Genomic DNA, 18,904 nt, shown 5'->3' with positions numbered 1-18,904 from the left:
GTTACCTGGAAGTGCCATTTTATTGTTCTTTCCTGGAAGAGAAAGGAAAAAAATGGAGCAAAATATGCTGAGAATGCTAAGGTTTATCACGTAAAACAATAGAACGAAAAAAGAGAAGTAAAAAAAAAAGAAAAAGAGTAAACAGAACAGTTTGTTAACAGAATTAGCAAAATAAAGACACAAAACACAGGTAAAACAAAACAATGAGGAACAGAGGAACAGTAGGAAACAAAAAGAAAAACCCGTATGCCTTGAAGATAACCTAAACCAGACTAAAGGAACGATCGAGAAGCACAGATACACACGCCCACACTGGATGAAAGCAAATACTGTTACAACAAAACTGTCGGCTAAAAGACTTGTGGAAAGGACACATAGGTAAACGAAATTATTTACCATAAAGAAGAGAACTTTATATTATGGAAACGTGTGTGAAAACACTGAAACTGATTTGCGCCCGGTTGAAGCAACCGATACGTAAATAAGCAACAAAAAAAAAATAATACAAAAGCACACAGACATACACAACATGGGAACCAAATTTTCTGCATAGTGGATAAAATTTATATATACACCTTCGTCCGTGATGATTTAAGCGTGCGTGTGTGTGTGTGTGAGTGTTATTACAACCTTAGGAGCGGTCATATATAAGAATCAAATTCTTCGCTCTTAAGCAACGAACCTTTTTCGGAACGATGGAACAAAACACTAGGATTGAACAAACAAATTTCAAAGAAACGTTAAAAACAACGGCATAAGAAACATATTTTAGAGCTACTATTTGGATGTTTGATACGTAGGACGAGGATGGAAATCGATGGCATACGATGGTCCTTTTTTAAGAAGCGGTAACACCTCTCACCAAATTCCCTTTTTCGAAACTACGTTTTGGCACCATTTGTGATATAATTGATAGTAGTGAAACACTCCCTATTGGAATGCGTGTGTTCGATTTTTCGTTCGATTTTCTCGACCGCTTCCGCCGGGAAGGATTCTGTTGCGCCGTAAAGCCCGTAAGTGTTAGTAGCAAACCCAACCCAGTCCGCTCACAAACGCTGCAGCCGCTTGCCGGTGTCCTATGCCCTGGTCCGAAACCGCCTTTTTGTCATCGATAAAACACTGTTAGTCGCCTTCGCTGTATTACCTCACCGTGTTTAGAAATGGCTCTGTGTCGGATAGACAATATAACCGATACTTTGCAACCGACACGTTTGATACGAAAACTTTGTTGCTTTTTCACTCCAATTTTTGCCACAAACAAGGACACACATAGGGAAACAGAGACCGATAAGCTAATCATGGGAACCAGGTGGAATAATATAAAGCAACGATAATATTATATAAGTATATAACTACAACTACAACTAAAATGTCCGTCCTCTATCGTGTACAGCATAACGAAAAAGCCACACAGCACACGCAAAAACCGACCCACGCCATTAAAGCAAAACCTGGCTAGAAAGGAGATGATAACAAAAAGGTAAATAGTTGTTCCGAGATTTGTCGATACACAATAAGCATTAAGCGGTTAGAAAACATATAAATGTGTCGTTGTTGCACCCTTTTTGTCGCCCGGCTCCATTGCGCACTCGTACACATGCCTCCATTGTGTTGCCACTAGTAACTTATTAGATAGTTTAGTATTTGTTTTTCGCTCTCACACACAAAAACCACACACACACACGCTCGCTCGCTCTAGTACAAAACTTGAGTATATAATCGCCCCGTTACATGTGTTTGCGTGTGTGTGTGTGTGTGTGTGTGTGTGTGTGTGTCCTGTGTGTGGCACGTGATGGACAGGGAGATAGTAATAGATTCCGTTCCGACGGTAATCGAAGCGTTCAATATCCTATTAGTTGTTAGCATAACGATAAAGAAGAAACAAATTATACAATACACTCACACACACACCAACATCCTAAACACGATTTCGAAACATATCCTCCAACCAACTGATCACTAGCCTGCTTTGTTAGCAAATGGACGAAAGAAAGAAAAAAAAAACAAAAGGAAAAGGAAAAACCCAATTCTAATGCCAAGCGATGTGTCCTTCTGTAGTATGTCCGTATGTTCGACTCGGGGGCCATCTCACGAAACGAGCTGAATCCCTCTATTTTTCATTAAACGATTTAAACCAATAAAGATAAGAACCGCCTGCATATAAACGTAACATGGAAAAACAGGAAACAGGTTAGAGCAAGCAAAACAAAAAAAAAAAACGTAAAAGATATTACAAATAGGAACAAGTAAGCGAAAAGTGGGGAAGAGAAAGGAAAGAACCATCGTTTTTAGGCGAAGCTAGGGAGGAACAAATGTAAAAGATAGGACAGTGCAGTATCGTACAAGCGATCGTACATAACAAAACGATATACATTTTAAGACCGTTAGTGTGTAAGTTTTACTTTTACAAAAATGATATACTATTTAAATATTAAAACGATCAGTAATGCTGATGAGGGTAATGCGTCGTTCGCTGCACAGGAGCAGGGAAATGAGAGGAAGGAAAGATGTGAAGCCGTAAAGATATTTGCGAACCATACTCAATGTTATATTGTCCGATTTATATGAGCGTACGGGACGGGAGATGAATAGAAGATGAACATTAAAAAAAAATAATAAGCCCGGCGATCACACTTGCAGTATATGAATGTATAGGAAAACCCCAAATGCACCCAAAACAGAGCAGAAGCAAGGGCGAGAAAGGCTTACACACAACAAACAAACAAACAAACAAACAAACAAAAAACCCACAACTAGAGTAACAGAAACAGCATCGCCAGCCAGTAAGTGAACGTGTTTTTCATCCATAAACTATAGCTGTACATCAACCACATTAGTGAACAAGCGTTACAGGACGATAAATGGTGTTTAAAGGCAAGAATGAAGCAGCATACCGATACCAGATCCTATAGGCATATGTTTACGAAATGAAACTAGACAAACAACAAATGTACCCCAACAGTCCCCGGCTCCCACTAGACAAAAAACCATTATAACTGTTGCCCGAGCGCACCTTATAAAGAGACAGAATTTAAGATAGTGAACAATTTCTGGAAGAAAGATAAAACAACAGACATCAACACGGGAGCAGTAAATGAACAGCAGCAGCAACAGCAAGCAAACAACACACAAATCCCATGAATGAGAAAATCTCGAAAATATACATATACGTATTTCTTTATTGTTAATACAAAAAATACATCCACGGTGTATGTGTCTCTGTGTGTGTGTGTGTGGGGGTTCACATTGTTTCCGATGTCATATATCACAAACGACCTTTCGGTGGCCACTGGTGCCGGTGAGCTTTTGATTTCAAAACCAGTAAGTCAGCTGCATAGCACCATCCTTCGTTTTCTGCGTGTCCATCGTGCTAGCCTGCCGTACGAGCCGCTTCATCGATTGCCGGCGTATCCGGGCCAGCTCGAGCGGTGTCCGTTCGGTAGAGCACGAACCGGACCCGGTAGCGAACGTACCGGCATTGATCGGGACGGCCGCATTCAGCTCGAGTGCCGCATCGGACGGATCGTGCGAGAGGTTCTCGTACGAGCTCGTGGGTGACTTTTTGCTCGGAATGCACCGGAAACACTCGTCGAAGGTCCAGTCCTGCCCGAACAGTTCGCCCTCTTCGAGCGTTTGGGGAAGACGATGGTGTAGCGTTTCCGGTAACCGAAGCCCGGTGAACCCACCGAGTACGGACACGCATCCCATTATGACGAGTGGTAGGCGAAGGTTTTCTTTGCCCTTTGGGAAGGAGAGAAATATTAATTACTGGAGACAATTCTGATTGAACAGCAGGTGCTTCTTACCAAGTATGTAATGAATGGTATAACGATAAGACCGAGTCCACCGATGTAGCTGGATGTGCCGATGCCAACACCACGAACCTGCGTCGGATAGAGCTCCCCAGCGAACGGATAAATGATCAGGAACGAGGCCGATATCATCGACTTGGACAGCAGGTACAGTACGAGTGTTTCCGTAACAGCATCCTCCGACAGGACGACAGTTACAATACAGCTAATACCGCTGCAATTAAGGATTTTTATCGTTACATTCACTGTTAGTATACATTCAGGCGAAGCGCCTCCATTGCGCCTAAAAGTATGCTATATCGATGCATTCTCTTCATTGTACCCCAAAGTATTGAAGGAATCATTGCAAATTGCATACTTTCAGGCGTAATAAGCCGTCTCTTCTTTCTTCCTACCTCAGTATCATTAGTAAACACATTGGCCACCGGCGTCCCCATCGGTCCATGATAATCCAACAAATAATGTAGCTCGGTATCTCGACGAGCGAGGACAGAAAGAAGCTAAGGTACTGGTTCTCCCCCAACGATGGTCCATAATAGCTCAGTCCCAGGTAGACCGTCTCGTTGGCAAACCAGTTCAACGTGATCAGTATCGTCTTCAGTCTCATGTTGGGCGTTTTGCACAGATCGAACGCACCGATCGTCTGTTCCGTGCGCTTCGTCGTACGGCTCTTCTCCGCCTGGACGCGCTGCTGCAGCCGCTTTCGAAAACTGTCCGGCAGCTGCTTGCCATTAACGTTGGCCATCTTCTCCAGTATTAGCAGCGCTTGCTCTAGCTTACCCTTCATCAGCAGCCAGCGAGGAGATTCTGGCATTACGAGCAGATAGAGAAAGTAGAACAGAAACGGTACGGAGGTGTAAAGGGTCAGCTGTACCCAGTCCCGTATCAGATAGGTAACACCGGCCAGCATCATGATGCCAAACGTGTAGAACGTACAGGTCATTACGGTGACGAAGGACCGATAGTTCGGGCCGACCAGTTCGAGCGCAATGATGAACGGGATTTGGTAGACGGCCGGTATGGTGAGGCCGACGATTACGCGGCTGAATGCCCACATCCAGAAGCTGGTACTGGCGGCGGTAATGAAGCTACCGATGAGCAGCGTTGCCAGACAGGAGAAGTACGATATCCGCCGGCCGAGACGATCGTTTAGCAGCCCGAACAGATACACACCGACGGGACCACCGGTGTTGAGCGCTACCAGCCCTAGTGTGGGATAGATGTCGTAATCGCACACCAGATTGAACTGTTACGAAGGGAGATAGAGAGAGAATTGGACAAGTCTTTTCACCTCACTTTCAGGGAATCGCACATTGCGAACTTCGATGAAACTCTTTCATTTGCATGAGCTACAATGTAAATATGGGGTTTTTTTTTTCCCTTCCAATAATACTCACATCGATCACTATAGATGACTGTACAACGGTGGTGTTGTACTCCCATCCATCCACACACGGTTCAGTTGGCCATGAGCTGTTCGGTGCCAGCGGCCCTTCTAGATCGTCGCTGTAGTTCAGTATCTCTTTCCAATCCACTGCGTAGCGGGAACATTTGCTGTAACTTTCCACCCCGTCAAGCTGCGGAGATGAGAACGAGGTATGACTTATTATCGTACACTGTACAGAGCTTGAAGAGGCTCTTACCTCCACCATCGGTATGGAGTACATTTTGCGTTCCTCGGCGGTGAAGTTTTCGAGTTCCGGTACCCGGCACCAGTACTCCTCTGGTACGTCCGTCATAAATAGTTGATTGAATGCACAGAACCCGCACGGTATGCAGGCGGGAAGACATATTAACCACAGCAATAGCTTCTGATAACGACCAAACTCTCCTATCACGGGGAGCAGCTCATCCAAATCGAAAGGTTCCTGTGGACAACAAGCATTCCTGAGTAAGAGAAGCATTCCTTCATCCCATCGTCCCACAAGGAAAGGTGATCGCAACGATGTTCACAGTATTTAAACCCCTTAATAGAGCCACATTTGAAAAGTATTAGTTGGGGTAGTGCGACACAACACGGAAGAAGACTCGCGGCAACTCCAACAGCTCCAAATGTCCCTCAAGTGTCGCCGAACTACTCGAGCGTGAATGTTTGTAATTGACTCTGGTAAACGGATTAGTCGCCATTTGTGCTGCCACCTCTTTTAGGGTGGTGACCGCCATTCTGGCTCTATGCTCGGATGGCCTCTTGTTATTTCATTGCATAATCCTGACGGTGACAGTAATAGTTACTGGAGCGTGCAATTTGGTGCACACTCTATTACGGACCGACCGACCGACGGTACTCGCGCAAAACGGGGAAGGTTTATCCTCGCTTAAGCTGATGTGCTTCCGGGATAAACCCAACCCAGGGCTCTTGGAGGACTTTTGGAGGATTGGAAAATGATGGCGTTTGCACGTGTGTAAAGAACTATCGCTCCGGGTTTGCTATATTGGATTTGCGTACGTTGCATCGGGTGTATCTAGATGACCTATATTTCTGGACTCTCTGGAAGGATTAACAGTCATTAGGGGATGTTTTGAGGATCAAGTAATTCTTGGGTTTTAATTGATTTAAACTGTTCAAAATATTTGATTAAAAATTCTATAACTATTTTCAACACGTTCTGGATCCGGAACTGGTACGTTTTAGACAAGAATCGATTTAAAATCTTTGATGTCAGAACTTTGAAGATCTTTGAATCATCATCAAGACACACAGGCCAAGAATTTGCTCCACTTGCCCCATTACTTCCCATCTTCGAACCTGCAGTATCTCCCAAAGTGGACTTCCTTACAACATTATTCAATTAGCATGCATCGCATGCATCTCTCTCCCAACCATATGCGGTCTTTCCTTTCCGAGACCACTGTCGTACTTGTCCGAGATACAGTGCGTGTGCGAGTGTGTGCATAAATGGACGGCAAGCGGCAACGGAAAAGCGTGCAAATAAAAACATTTACCATAAATGCCAATTCACAGCTTCTGCTCGCGTGAGCAGAACTAAAGGAAGGCGCGCTAAAGATCAAACGCAACTGATTCGCCTTAATGGGGAGTTCGTGGTGCAACTCGTCGAACCCGTTTTGTTCGCTTCACTGATTAATCACAAAATAATCACCTCCAGACATGCTGTGTGGGGGGGGGGGGGGGGGCTTCAAAAATTACTGTTAAAATATATTGGAAATAGTTCTCCTCTAGACACGTCCCCTCACTCACCTCGGACATCATCTTCTCACTCTCCAGGACCTCCGCCTCATCCTCATTTTCCTCCTCCTCGTTCAACTCCTTCGGTAGATCTAAGGACGGCTTTGCCGAACTGTTCCTCCTTTTGCCGTTCATGACTTCCGTGTCTCTGCTTCCGGTGTAGCACAAAACCCCGTTGTGCTCACTAATACTGTCGCACCACGTTGCCTTCCTCCGTGTGGCTTTGCGCGCGTATAATGTCGTACGCTTTTTCGCCTTAACGACGGCCTCCGTTGATGTGCACCGTTTAGAGTTACAGGAACACTTCAAGCAAAGCACTTCTTCCACCGTAGCCTACTGCTCTCAGACGCTGGTGGACGTTCTTTTGCGCACGGTGATTATTTAATTAGTGCACCCAACATGGTTTGTGCTATGTTTCGTGACACAAGAACGGCCCTCACTCTCTTCGGCGCAAATAAACGAACGTTGTCGTATCCGTATCGAACTCTGAATGGTTGGGTGGTGTGAGCTAGGATCTGCGTTTCACTGGACACTTTTGGAACCCGTTGTCTACCATGGCACGTGCTCACTCAATTGCATCTATCCGCATCACATCAGGTACGCAAAAATTCCCCTACTTCTTTATGCGTATGCGCTGTTCGGCGAACTTTCCCAGCCGATCGTTTAGACGAGCAAACGCCGCAACCTCAATCGAAACCACCGTGGGGCTTTTCGTAACCTATCTGATCCAGCTGGATCGGATAAGTGTACACGCGCTGTGGATGTATCCACATGCTATACGAAACACAGAGGACGCTTCCTGAGGTCATTCAGCTGATGCAGGTCTGATTGATGTTGAATATCTTCAATGGAACGGGCATTCACTCCTTCGATTTCTAAGCGGACATTCGATCTATTTTTACACAAAGTTTATCTTCTTTGCACAACATTTCCAACAGGACAATATCCACTCGGAAGATACACCACGAAACTTGCACACTACCAGAATCGATTGGCCAGCATGGTGTTTTCGCTTGCCTGCCGTGCACACGGCCACGTCCTCACAACTGCGCTAAATCCACAGGCAAACGCACCACCCCGTATTTGCTTGGCGGCACCGTGCAGCAGTTGCAACGGCTGCTCCCGACTTAGCATACGCGACTGCCGTTGCCGTGTTGTACTCGGCACTTCGGTTCGATCGGTATCACCTACAGACAGGGCCGCTTCGGGGACGCGCGCGTAATCGGAAACTCGACGCTCCAATCCAATTATAACAATCATAACACGGGTTTATAAAACCGAACCGACAGAGCACGGTCGTGCACACGGAACCAGTCCAGTCCAATGTGATCCCAACAGTTTCTTCGGTCGCCTAGAACGAGCACGCACCACTGGTGAACTCGCTGGGGCCTTAACGACTGAGCGATGCTAGCCCGGGTGGCCCAACCAACCGGACGGAGGCTTTCGGCGACCTGCAAACCCCCTTCACCGGATCGCATACTGCAGCCGAGTCAAGGGTTTGTGAGCGGTGTGGTGCGGTGTGTGCAATCGATACGCGGCAAACCTACGGGAGGCTGTGTTGTTTGCGCGGGAAAACCGCAAGGCGCTTGCGTGTCCAACCGATTCCGAAACCCCTTCGCCCAAGACACGTGGGGCACGAAACACACCCACACACACACACCGCCGGAGACGACGTCGACGACGGCGTTGAAGGTGTTTGCGCAGTTAATCATCATCGCATCAGAATTGAATAATTTGCCACATTCAAAACAATTTGATTCTGGTCGTAAATCATTCCATTCGAGAATAGGTGTGGGAGCTAAGATAATCTCGGCGGTGATATGCAACCTGATCTTCAACGTCTTGCTGATGGGTCGGTACGGGTGCCATTATGCTGGTGGCTAAGTTATCTCTCAAGGCCCGCGAAATCTGCTCTTATCTGGTGCGGTAAATCTGGCCGGGCAACGGGCCCGATTCATTCATACGTGCGTGTACCCTTCATTGATCTGTCAAGAATGCACGAAATGCAGCATCCACGGGCAGCGGGGCAGTTGGCGAATTCCATGAATGACCGATAGACCGTTGGCACGTAATGGGAAATTTATTCCGCCCTTCCTTCGCGCGCACACACACGCTGCTCGCTCGCGTGTGCGTAACCCTTGAGGTAACAGATGGCCCTACAAATAGGGGTCTTTATAATTGTAATTGGTGCTTTAGTAACGGGTCGATCTTTAAGGTGGACAAGATCGCAAACATTCATCACCAGCTTAATGTTATGTAATTATAACAACTCGGAACCATTCAACGGAATCTACACTCAATCATCGTGTCGCCGTTGATTAGTTGTACCCTTTGCGGATGGAAGAGAATGATTCTTGTTGATGAATCTCCCACCAAGGCATTTACAACATCAAGTAGAATTTTCTTATGTTTCATGGAAAGCTATTCTGCAGTAGGGAAATTGGAAAAGAATCGTTACAATATCATGTATTATCGAACATTATTTCTCATGTCTAACACTGTTCTAGTCGAAAAAATTGACATTGCTATTACAATCATAAATAGAAATTTATTTTGTTACTTAGTGAGAGAAAATACACCCCGCACCGCTGTTAGCGTCACCGCCTAACACGCAGGCATATGCCTCAGGAACTGTCCGTCGGTGGTCGGTTGTGCGAATCGGTTTCTTATCAAGTACGTTGCTAATACTTCTGCCACCTCGTGCGGTCGATCTTCGTGCACGGCGTGACCACAGCGGGCGAGAACTTGCAGCTGAAACTTACCCTGCATCTGTCCGACGGTGAGCGCCCGATCAAGATTGTCGATGCCCGCCAGTAGCAGCAGCTTGGGCACATGAATGTCTAGGAACTTTTGACTCAGGCCCGAGAACCATCCTTCCCAGTATTTTTCCGACTTTGATAGATCTATGCGCCAGGCGTATTTTCGCAGATTTACCGGCGTGCCGGATGGTGTTGCCGGTGGAGTGATAGCAGGATCATTTCCGGAAGCGGTCGCACTATCGCCGCTCTCCGCATCTTCCGCTATCGCCATCGGATGTTTAAATTCAAGCTTTTCCTCGGCGGTAGTGTCCGCTTTCAGCGGTAATTCGTTCGTTGCCAGCTGTTTAGTTTCGATGCTGCAAAACAAAAGGCCCATGGGTGATCTTTTGTAATTCCAAGCTATGGATGGATGTTTGCACGAGACTTACTTGATGATTTGCCCAGGCATTGAAACACGCGCCGATTCCACGTTCCGCACCTGGCCGCTTCGTACACACCACTCGATAGCGTGCTGAATACTTTTGAACGTGGTAGGACGCGATCGGAGAAAGCTCTGCATGCTTGCCAACGCTTCCAGTGCAGTACCTTCAACGACATCGATCACAACCACACCGATAAGCGAGGGTAGCACAAACATGTTGGCTGCATGTACACATATTGCACCACCCATCGAGTGTCCCATTAGTATGATTGGCGGGGCGGACTCTCCGTACATCACTTGCATTACGTCTCCGACATCTCTGCGTGTGGTGTAATCAATGGGAAAGATAGGAAACATGATTCTTCAGTATCGCTTATCTGTAAAACAAAAATGCAACAGTGGGGTAATTGTGTCATACGTGGCCAATCGTTCTGCTGATAGGTCATCTTCTTCTTCCGTGTACGTATCACCATGTCCCCGGATGTCGAAAGCCAAACACTGACAGTGAATCAGCTTCGTAACTTCGCTCTACAAACGAAAAAGAAATGTAATGTTTGCAATTAAAACAAACCACAAAAAACAGAAAGACTATACTCACACTGAAATGTGCCCAGGACAGTGCGGAAAATCCACCACCATGAAGCAACACCAGCAACGGTGCACCCGGCTCGGTTGGGCCGGACAGATAGACCCTGAATTTGCCCTGCTTCGTTTCTACGTCCTTCTTTTCTGCGAAGAATTCATCCCACATTAACGGATTGTAATCCGTCTGACGCCGAAAGCCACGATCACTAAAAATGGAACAAAACAAACGAAAAGGTTTGAGAAAATGGCACGCAACAGGGTCATCGGACGGAACGGAATTGGGGTCGTGAAAATTGAATGCCGTAAGTTGCGTGCGTTACAAACGGACCGGACGGCGAGCTTACCTCGGTTTGGGAAACCGTGGATTCGGACACATCGGCGGTAGTCTGGATTTCATGATAACACGCTGCAGGCTGGACATAGGATGACCGGGACACCGGACACAGTTTGTAAACACTTTACTCTTTTATGGGCAACACAATTTTCCAACATCGACCGCTACTGCGTCGGGTACGAAAAAATCGAACAAAAACACAACTGACAGCTGTGATGCTTGTGCGTGAAACCAGCTCGTCCCACTTGCTCTCGTCAGTCAGCCAACCGTCAGTGAATGTAAACAAATGTGATCAAAACAATAGAAACGTTGCCGGTTCTACTCTCTTGTCGCTATGCGAATTTGCTAGGAAAAATGGTGTTTATTCAAAATTACTTGTTAAAATCTGTTAAGAAGGTAGTGCAACACATCACAACATAGTTGAATCGCGACTGTAACATTCCAAATGCTTTATATTTTAGCCAATTCGCAACTATCTCCGGAGTCGATTTTTGGACACATTACGCCTAACTACCAAAGGTGGCCACGGTGGTAATGGACTGCCCAAGTACGGCGGTGTCGGTGGCCAGGGCGGTGCAGTATATTTTGTCGCAAAGGAAGGAAAATCTTTACGCGACGTTGTAACGAAGTACCCGAACAAACGGGTCGCCGGCGGCAATGGAGAGGAAAGTTCCAAGGCAAGAATTCTCGGTCGTAGAGGAATGGACCAGAAGGTGGAAGTGCCTGTGGGTATTCGCGTTTTAGATCAAGAGACGGGCAACATTTCGGAGCTGGATGAGGAAGGAAAATCTTATCTGGCTGCCGGTGGTGGCAGTGGCGGTGGTTCAGGAAATTCGTTTCTCGGTAAACCCGGCCAGCTTCGTATGGTAACACTAGACTTAAAGCTGATTGCAGATGTTGGATTGGTTGGTTTCCCCAATGCGGGCAAAAGTACGCTCGTGAAAGCAATCTCTAATGCTTCACCAAAAATTGCATCCTATCCATGTGAGTCTTGCAGCTGGCAGCAGTTCTTAAGGCAAATTGTTTACGAACGCCCTTGTTGTTTCTATTATATTCTAGTCACTACAATTCGACCCCAAATTGCCACGATAGAATACGAGGACTATCGGCAAATAACGATAGCCGACCTGCCCGGGTTGATTGAGGGAGCGCATGCAAACTTCGGCATGGGACACAAGTTTCTGAAGCACGTCGAACGCACCAGACTATTGCTGATCATCGTGGACGTGTTTGGGTTTCAGCTAAGTCAACAGCACCGCAAACGCAACTGTCTCGAGACGGTGTACGCGCTAAATAAAGAGCTAGAACTGTACGACAAATCGTTGCTCGATAAACCCTGCGCTCTGATCATCAACAAAATGGACAAGGAAGGGGCAGTGGATGAGATATGTAAATACGAACAGTACTTCCATTCCCTGGAGGGTAAGCATCGTATCACTGAGTTTAATATTCAAATCAATATAATAAATTTATTTCTCATTTTTCTTCTTTTACCCACCCAGATGGTTTGAAATTGTGCCCCGAAGAGTTGATACCCACTAAGCTGCTTTCGATTGACGCTGTTATACCAATTTCAGCCAAGAGCATGAAGGAAATAGAAAAAGTTAAGCAAGAAGTGCGAACAATTCTCGATTTGAAGGCCGAAGAAGCGGCACAACAAGAAGAATCAGTAGACAGAAGCGAACAGCTCCAGCTGAAGCTAAATGAGCGAGGACCTAAAGTTGTATAAAGGATAGAATATGTAGTGTAGAAATATACATCAGGTTGTTTTATGGATGGCGAATAAGTAATCGTTAGCAAGGACCGTCAATGTGCCGTATCCTGTGCGCATGCATACACCTATGTGTGCGTGTATGTGTATTTCACTAACCCAAGCAGCTGGAATAATACCCGTATGGAAAGCAAACCGCCCCGTTGCCATGGGAAACGTTTGCATTTATCGCCGGTTTTCTGAAACCCATCATCGGCTAACCATAAACTGTTATTGCTTACAGTGCCTTCAAGACTCACGGACTCACAATTGCGTGCAGTACGCGGTGGTACGGTTTGGTTCCATCCCGTTTCGTCTGCTAGCTACACGAACCACAATTACTGTGTGCAATTGCAGTAATTTTTTTTTTGCGCTACTCTGTCTGAAACTTGTCCAAATCAATCAAACTTTTGGATGAACTTATCCTTGGTTGGAAGAAAGGTTGCCCAGTTCCCAACTAGGACACGAAACGGATACACGGTCTGTGCATTACATCACAGCACGGCAATCGGTGCACATCGACAGTACTGCAAACATGGACTGGCCCAGTACAAGGGTGGCCCCGGGAGGCCTGTTTCATACGCCCAAAGCACGCTACACGAAAGAAACACAGGACTTGATCAAAGGTGAGCCATTTACCGCTGGGGGTGGGGGTGTGTTTGCAGAACTTTCGCTACATTTAAATTTGTTTTGTTCGTTTGGCTAGTTTTAATGGAGGAAGCGAAATTGACGATTCTGCAACGGAACAAAATTAACTATCACCTTCGAAATGGGGAACCCCTGCCGGTACCGAAGGAACCGAAATTTGAGCAAGAGTACAGCAACTTTCTCCCAATGGCTATTCCGAGGAAGAACATAAAAAAACGGTCGCTTAACACCATCATCGAGAGTGGTGCGTTCGATGTGGAGAAATACGTACCACACAAGCCGAAAGAACCGATCGAAAAGTTGAAACTTAAGCTCCAGGAACAGATGAGCGGTATTAAGATGTTTCCGGACGATGGTCGTCGTCGGCGGGTGGTCCGTAGTAAAAGTGAAGGCTGTATGGACTTTGTTCCACCGGACCGGGCGAGTGAACGTAATGCGAAAGGTTTGAGTTGCATCGATGATGAGCATTAACGTTTTGCGCATTTTATTCTTACAGTACTCGAAGAAATCAACGAACGTGTTCAGTGGCTGGAGGAGATGGAAGCATTGGGCGAAGGGAAGAAGCATCGGGCCACAATTCAGCTGCAGATAGCGGAGAAGCTTAACGAACTGAAACGACTCGATCGGGCAAAATCACACGAAAACGAAATCTAATACCACACAGAGAGCACTCTTCGACCCGCGCGGTTTCCACACTACACACAGAACAGGCGTTTAAATTCACCTTCTCTTTTATATTAAATTCATTCACACGCTTAATTCTACAGCAAAATTAAAGTGTCATTGCCGGTTGCGTATTCACCGACTTGCTGAAGAGGCGGGCCCCGGTCGGCACGGGGAAACAAACACGCGTTTCGGTGTTTTTCTTTGTAATGAGACCCGCCACGCAAAAGGTAGAATCCGGGAGGTGGCAATAGAAACGAATCCTCAATTAAACGAATAAAGAAAATGCACTTATGATTCCAGCGTGCTATCCCCCCACATTGCACCGTCCACATGGATAAACTAGCGAACACCTTAAACACATGCGCCCCTCTTTCACTCCGTAACCGATATGCTGCACTATCCCTGGGCCGCCTTGGCTTTGTTTTTCACCTTCTTGACCTTTTTCAAACCGTCCATGCTGGATTTGAGCACCTTCGCGTATGATTCCATGAACTTGGCCACCTCGTCCCGCTTCACCACGGTCGCGAGCTTCTTTGAGCGGGACCGTGCCCGGATTAGGCAGCTGTACTCGGCAGGTGTCGGTAGGGATGGTTTACCTTCCCGGGGCTTTGGCCGATCATGTCCATCATCTGCAAAACGGAGGAACATAGGAAAGGATTAATTCCTTCGTTTATACGTTTGCCGTACACGTGCCGAAACTTACATCGCTTAATTGTTACTGTAAATGAGGAGTCTTTTCGGGCTGATTGTGCTAACAGGGTAAGCTGCGAAAGGAACTGTGAATGGGAACGTGTTTATTTTCAATCGAATAAAACTGACCCTCAACCGCGCGTTGATAGACGACGGTGAATTACCTCTTCGTTTGTTAAAAGTACCATTTTATGAGTAAAATGTAATCGAAAATTAGATTAAACTTTCGGCTAAAAACAAATTGTGGTCGTGGTCAATTTTTGAAAGGTGGCTCGATGGCTAGTGATGGGCAAACTTTGACGGATGGAACGGAACCATTGAAACCCATCCAACTGGTGCATTTGGTAATTACAATTTAGATACAAAAATTGAATAATAAATCGTCATTATCAAAACTTCAGTCGTAAATTCTAGTTGTTTATTTTATCTATTTATTTATAGTTTCGTATGACTTTACTAAACTTTCCTTGCAGAATACAGTTGCCCTCAGTAAAGACGTGTTTCATTGAACGATTCATTAAATTTGCCATATTGCTCTGCTCCAAAATGACCCCACGACACATTTTCTTTCAAAGTTATATAACATGTGAGATGAAGTAAACATAAATAATAATATAAAACAAGCTATATTATTCATTCTTTCCGTCCAGTGTAAACGTACGTCATGTGTAAATTGCGCTTAATCTTTTGACATTTGTTTGTTGACATCAGAAGTACAAGGTAAAGTTTTTCTACTCTATTGAACGCGCAAAATTGTTGTATTTTTTAAAGAATTTCTATAAACTTTGCGCGCTCTACAATTCAAATAGTGTTAATTGTTCAAACAGCTTTATGTTCTAGTGGATGTGGTGATTATTTGGTATGTATTGAATTATGCAAAACCAGCTAGGTTTTATGCACCATAATTCATCATATGAGAATAGAATAGAATTAATGAATGTTATTTAGTGTTTTGCAGTTAAACATGACTTCCCCAAAGGAGAGCTCAACACAACAGGATCAGACTAGCTTACAATGTCTAGATTGCGGGGGACAGTTAATCCTTCAGAAGAATTGCAACGATGCCGATACTAGCGAGAAGAATCACCAACTCTTCAATTGTAACACCTGCGAATTGCGCATGGAAATACAGTAATAATAGCTCGGTGCTTTTGGAATAATCGTCAGACACTAATCATTCATAATATATCATATTTCGCAGCGTTGAAGATGACTTACCAAAGAATGGCACTGAAAAACGCTTTCAGTGCAATATCTGCAATCAATTCTATGCGACACCAGTAACACTAAAAGTGCACCGATTGCTGCACACAACCGGCAAGACTGAGCTGTGCGATTATTGTGGCGCCAGTTTTAAAACACGAGGTCAATTGAAGATACACCGGCGCGTTCATACGGGTGAAAAGCCGTATAAATGTAATGTACGTCTATGATAACGTTCAGGAATTGCGTTCGTTTTTTCCCTTAACATGAGGTTATTTTCTTTTCAGGAATGTGATAAATCTTTTCCATACAGGGAAAGTCTTATAACACACTCCACGGTACATACGGGCATCAAACCCTTCCTGTGCGTCGAGTGCAATGCGCGGTTTTCTTGCATTGGAAATCTTCTGAAGCATCGAAAACTGCGCCCAACTAAGTGTGGTTTGGACAGCATTCCTATCCGACAAATAGGGCCACGACCGAATAAAAATAGTGAGTAGAGTCGGTGTATGTTTAGTAAAGCAGAATTAATAGTTTTTAGTAACTCATTTTTTAAAGCAATGCCAAGTTTAACCGATCGTCATGACAAACAGACGCAACCTAAACGGCGGCCAAAAGTAATAAGTCCACGCCAAACAACTGACCCGACGGATGTAATGGAATCAAATGAGACTATTGAAGTATTTCAGAATGAAGCGTATTCATCTTCTGAACAGGACGGAGAAACCGCTAATGTTCCAACTGATTTAAGTCACGAACAGATATTTGCCAAAAAAGAGGAATCTATAGAGGACAATGAAGCCATTAGCTGTGACCATTTGTTTGTCGATAAAGAGGAACAGAATCATGTGAGTATTTTCTTAAACTATTTGGTAATTTTGATAGTTCAAACCATACCTTTAACTTTTCAGTCAATTACTGAGAATGAACTTAAAAGCATGGAAACTTCGGAAGGAAAAGCAAATATCGCAGATGGTTCTAACAGTTACACACAGGAAAGGGAAAGTTCTGTCGATACCTTTTCCGATAATGACGAAAAAGAATTATGGGAATATGTCCATGTTGAACCTGAACAGTCGAGCGATTCATCTGCGGAAGCAAAACCAAACAAAAGAACCAACAAAAGCCATATGAAACAAACATCATTCGAATCTCTTGAACAGCTGTTAGACACGCCGAACGAAGAGTAAGACGTAACCGAAAGCCTGTATGCGTTGGACGGTATTTGTTAATGTAATTTTAATTGTTTTCTTTCAAAAGGTCGATTCGGCAAGAAAAGGAACAATTGAAGTGAGTAATGTTTTATAGTTGTATATATTTAACTTGCAAAATGCAATAACGAATCCTATTTCGAATCATCGTTTCAGGTTATTGCACGATCTATCGGAACCAGTCGATGAGCTCTACCGTTGTAAGCTTTGCCCGCAACAGTACACCACACTGTACCTGATGGCGCGTCATTTAGAACGGTTGCACAGTGTGGCGCTGGAACGAGCCCGCGATAAATTGCAGTACATAAAAAATACCACCAAATCTGAAAGGCGATATCGCTGCAATTACTGTGACCAGGCGTACGTCAATCGCACGTGTTTGGAAAAGCACATCCGTAGGCATGGGCCGGATGGTTGTTTGAGATGCAAATGTGCCTGCTGTGACGTGTATTTCATGACGCAGGAAGAAACGCGCCAACACGAACTGGAGCAGCATCGCGACCGATTGGAATGTAAAGTTTGCCGGAAGCTGTTCAAAAAACCCGACCAAGTTCTTCGCCATACGCGGTACGCGCACAACTCGACCGGGAAAGACCGCAACAAATATATATGCTCGCAATGTTCGAAGAATTTCCCCTCGAGAATTGCGCTGTCCGATCACGAACGTGGCGGCTGTGGCAAATCACCCATCTATCCGTGTGATAAATGTGACAAGCGGTATTCAAGCTACAACTCACTGAAGATGCACCAAACGGTGCACGAAAATCAACTACCATTCATGTGTAGCTTCTGTGGGAAAACGTTTCGCACCAAGGGCCAACAAAAGGTGCACGAACGTTCCCATACGGGCGAGAAACCGTTCCAGTGTGACAAGTGCACGCGTGCATATTCGTACCGGGAATCATTGGTTGTGCATCTCAGTACCCATACGGGTGTAATGCGTTACGGATGTAAGGATTGCGATCAAAGATTTACCTGCATAACCAACTTGCAAGCACATCGAAGGGTACATCACAGGTGACGGGATGTCAGTACGGTTTAGCTAGAAATGAGCCATAATGCCAGTGAAAATTAAAAATGAATCGAGTTGATAAACGATCTTCCTTTAATCACCATGGGTAGTAGGCAATACATCCGGGAGGTTCGGGAACAGAAGATGCTTCAATACCAAAAGTTATCATGATCATGATCTGTGAGTGAGACTGAACGGGAACTTAGGAGGATGTTCTGAATCATCAAGAACAATTCTGTTTTATACTCTGGTACTTCTTGTGAAATAGGCTAGTACGGTCAATTTAATTTGTGTTATATTTGTTTTGAATTGCATCGTTCTTTCTAATAAAAAAAATAATTGTGCGTCCAGAACCAACAGAACTGGACGGATTTTATCTAATACCAAAATAAAAACCGATTCAATAGCCTGAAATTTACCATTGAATCAGAGCAAATTTATCTCCGAAAACTTCGGAAGCGTTGCCAAAAATGGTATCGTATTTGTTGGAAAGAAAAGAGTGTTGGAATTGGCAGGAACTTTGGCCGCTGTTAGATTTGCTTTCGATAAATCACGAAACCACAAAAAAGTACTGTACGGTTTATACATGTGTTTGATAACAAAATTTTCATGATATTCAAAGCAAAATG

The 18,904-nt window shown here is 44.9% G+C and overlaps 6 protein-coding genes across 7 annotated transcripts; 3 read left to right on the top strand and 3 right to left on the bottom strand.

Annotated features, from left to right (window-relative positions):
* Positions 1–3,161: 3,161 nt before the first annotated feature.
* LOC128301567 (carcinine transporter) lies at positions 3,162–8,025 on the bottom strand. Its single transcript, XM_053038122.1, has 6 exons — positions 7,009–8,025; positions 5,456–5,680; positions 5,210–5,389; positions 4,208–5,058; positions 3,807–4,026; positions 3,162–3,741 (listed from the first exon to the last, which is right to left on the bottom strand). Exons 1-6 carry the CDS (start codon positions 7,129–7,131, stop codon positions 3,313–3,315), a joined length of 2,028 nt encoding a protein of 675 aa, XP_052894082.1. The 5' UTR covers positions 7,132–8,025; the 3' UTR covers positions 3,162–3,312.
* A 1,497-nt stretch (positions 8,026–9,522) lies between these two features.
* On the bottom strand, positions 9,523–11,412 carry LOC128305740 (protein phosphatase methylesterase 1). Its single transcript, XM_053043327.1, has 5 exons — positions 11,106–11,412; positions 10,775–10,967; positions 10,595–10,704; positions 10,184–10,495; positions 9,523–10,111 (listed from the first exon to the last, which is right to left on the bottom strand). Exons 1-5 carry the CDS (start codon positions 11,180–11,182, stop codon positions 9,601–9,603), a joined length of 1,203 nt encoding a protein of 400 aa, XP_052899287.1. The 5' UTR covers positions 11,183–11,412; the 3' UTR covers positions 9,523–9,600.
* On the top strand, positions 11,400–12,863 carry LOC128305741 (GTP-binding protein 10 homolog). Its single transcript, XM_053043328.1, has 4 exons — positions 11,400–11,491; positions 11,557–12,079; positions 12,155–12,517; positions 12,598–12,863. Exons 1-4 carry the CDS (start codon positions 11,450–11,452, stop codon positions 12,822–12,824), a joined length of 1,155 nt encoding a protein of 384 aa, XP_052899288.1. The 5' UTR covers positions 11,400–11,449; the 3' UTR covers positions 12,825–12,863.
* A 506-nt stretch (positions 12,864–13,369) lies between these two features.
* On the top strand, positions 13,370–14,213 carry LOC128305742 (UPF0193 protein EVG1 homolog). Its single transcript, XM_053043329.1, has 3 exons — positions 13,370–13,471; positions 13,552–13,923; positions 13,990–14,213. The coding sequence occupies exons 1-3, from the start codon at positions 13,381–13,383 to the stop codon at positions 14,145–14,147; spliced, it is 621 nt and encodes a 206-aa protein (XP_052899289.1). The 5' UTR covers positions 13,370–13,380; the 3' UTR covers positions 14,148–14,213.
* LOC128305744 (signal recognition particle 14 kDa protein) lies at positions 13,995–15,110 on the bottom strand. 2 transcript variants are annotated; one of them, XM_053043330.1, is made up of 3 exons: positions 15,014–15,110; positions 14,863–14,935; positions 13,995–14,788 (listed from the first exon to the last, which is right to left on the bottom strand). In XM_053043330.1, exons 1-3 carry the CDS (start codon positions 15,035–15,037, stop codon positions 14,556–14,558), a joined length of 330 nt encoding a protein of 109 aa, XP_052899290.1. In that variant the 5' UTR covers positions 15,038–15,110; the 3' UTR covers positions 13,995–14,555. The 2 variants fall into 2 exon arrangements, with proteins under 2 accessions (XP_052899290.1, XP_052899291.1); XM_053043331.1 differs by having other exon boundaries at positions 14,499–14,788; positions 14,863–14,923; positions 15,014–15,079.
* A 461-nt stretch (positions 15,111–15,571) lies between these two features.
* Positions 15,572–18,648, top strand: LOC128303463 (zinc finger protein 845). Its single transcript, XM_053040426.1, has 8 exons — positions 15,572–15,708; positions 15,798–15,980; positions 16,051–16,270; positions 16,340–16,544; positions 16,611–16,900; positions 16,964–17,238; positions 17,313–17,342; positions 17,420–18,648. The coding sequence occupies exons 2-8, from the start codon at positions 15,814–15,816 to the stop codon at positions 18,282–18,284; spliced, it is 2,052 nt and encodes a 683-aa protein (XP_052896386.1). The 5' UTR covers positions 15,572–15,708; positions 15,798–15,813; the 3' UTR covers positions 18,285–18,648.
* Positions 18,649–18,904: the final 256 nt, after the last annotated feature.

Source organism: Anopheles moucheti, chromosome 3, assembly GCF_943734755.1.
Source record: "Anopheles moucheti chromosome 3, idAnoMoucSN_F20_07, whole genome shotgun sequence".
Classification (NCBI taxonomy): Eukaryota; Metazoa; Arthropoda; class Insecta; order Diptera; family Culicidae; genus Anopheles; species Anopheles moucheti.
Note: the sequence above shows the minus strand (reverse complement) of the source record. Positions and strands in the feature narration are given on the sequence as shown.

Bases quoted from the DNA above. Each gene is read 5' to 3' on its own strand.
- LOC128303463 (XM_053040426.1), top strand. From the start codon at position 15,814: ATGACTTCCCCAAAGGAGAGCTCAACACAACAGGATCAGACTAGCTTA. The intron at 16,271-16,339 runs GTACGTCTATGA...TTTTCTTTTCAG, and splicing joins AAAAGCCGTATAAATGTAAT to GAATGTGATAAATCTTTTCC. The intron at 16,545-16,610 runs GTGAGTAGAGTC...CATTTTTTAAAG, and splicing joins GCCACGACCGAATAAAAATA to CAATGCCAAGTTTAACCGAT.
- LOC128305744 (XM_053043330.1), bottom strand. From the start codon at position 15,037: ATGGTACTTTTAACAAACGAAGAG. The intron at 14,936-15,013 runs GTAATTCACCGT...TCCCATTCACAG, and splicing joins TACTTTTAACAAACGAAGAG to TTCCTTTCGCAGCTTACCCT. The intron at 14,789-14,862 runs GTAAGTTTCGGC...TCCGTTTTGCAG, and splicing joins TACAGTAACAATTAAGCGAT to ATGATGGACATGATCGGCCA.
- LOC128305742 (XM_053043329.1), top strand. From the start codon at position 13,381: ATGGACTGGCCCAGTACAAGGGTGGCCCCGGGAGGCCTGTTTCATACG. The intron at 13,472-13,551 runs GTGAGCCATTTA...TCGTTTGGCTAG, and splicing joins AACACAGGACTTGATCAAAG to TTTTAATGGAGGAAGCGAAA. The intron at 13,924-13,989 runs GTAATGCGAAAG...TTATTCTTACAG, and splicing joins ACCGGACCGGGCGAGTGAAC to TACTCGAAGAAATCAACGAA.
- LOC128301567 (XM_053038122.1), bottom strand. From the start codon at position 7,131: ATGAACGGCAAAAGGAGGAACAGTTCGGCAAAGCCGTCCTTAGATCTA. The intron at 5,390-5,455 runs GTAAGAGCCTCT...TCATCTCCGCAG, and splicing joins ACTCCATACCGATGGTGGAG to CTTGACGGGGTGGAAAGTTA. The intron at 5,059-5,209 runs GTGAGTATTATT...CCTTCGTAACAG, and splicing joins AGTCATCTATAGTGATCGAT to TTCAATCTGGTGTGCGATTA.
- LOC128305740 (XM_053043327.1), bottom strand. From the start codon at position 11,182: ATGTCCAGCCTGCAGCGTGTTATCATGAAATCCAGACTACCGCCGATG. The intron at 10,968-11,105 runs GTAAGCTCGCCG...TTCCATTTTTAG, and splicing joins CCACGGTTTCCCAAACCGAG to TGATCGTGGCTTTCGGCGTC. The intron at 10,496-10,594 runs GTATGACACAAT...CACCACACGCAG, and splicing joins TCAGCAGAACGATTGGCCAC to AGATGTCGGAGACGTAATGC.
- LOC128305741 (XM_053043328.1), top strand. From the start codon at position 11,450: ATGGTGTTTATTCAAAATTACTTGTTAAAATCTGTTAAGAAG. The intron at 12,080-12,154 runs GTGAGTCTTGCA...ATTATATTCTAG, and splicing joins AAAAATTGCATCCTATCCAT to TCACTACAATTCGACCCCAA. The intron at 12,518-12,597 runs GTAAGCATCGTA...TTACCCACCCAG, and splicing joins GTACTTCCATTCCCTGGAGG to ATGGTTTGAAATTGTGCCCC.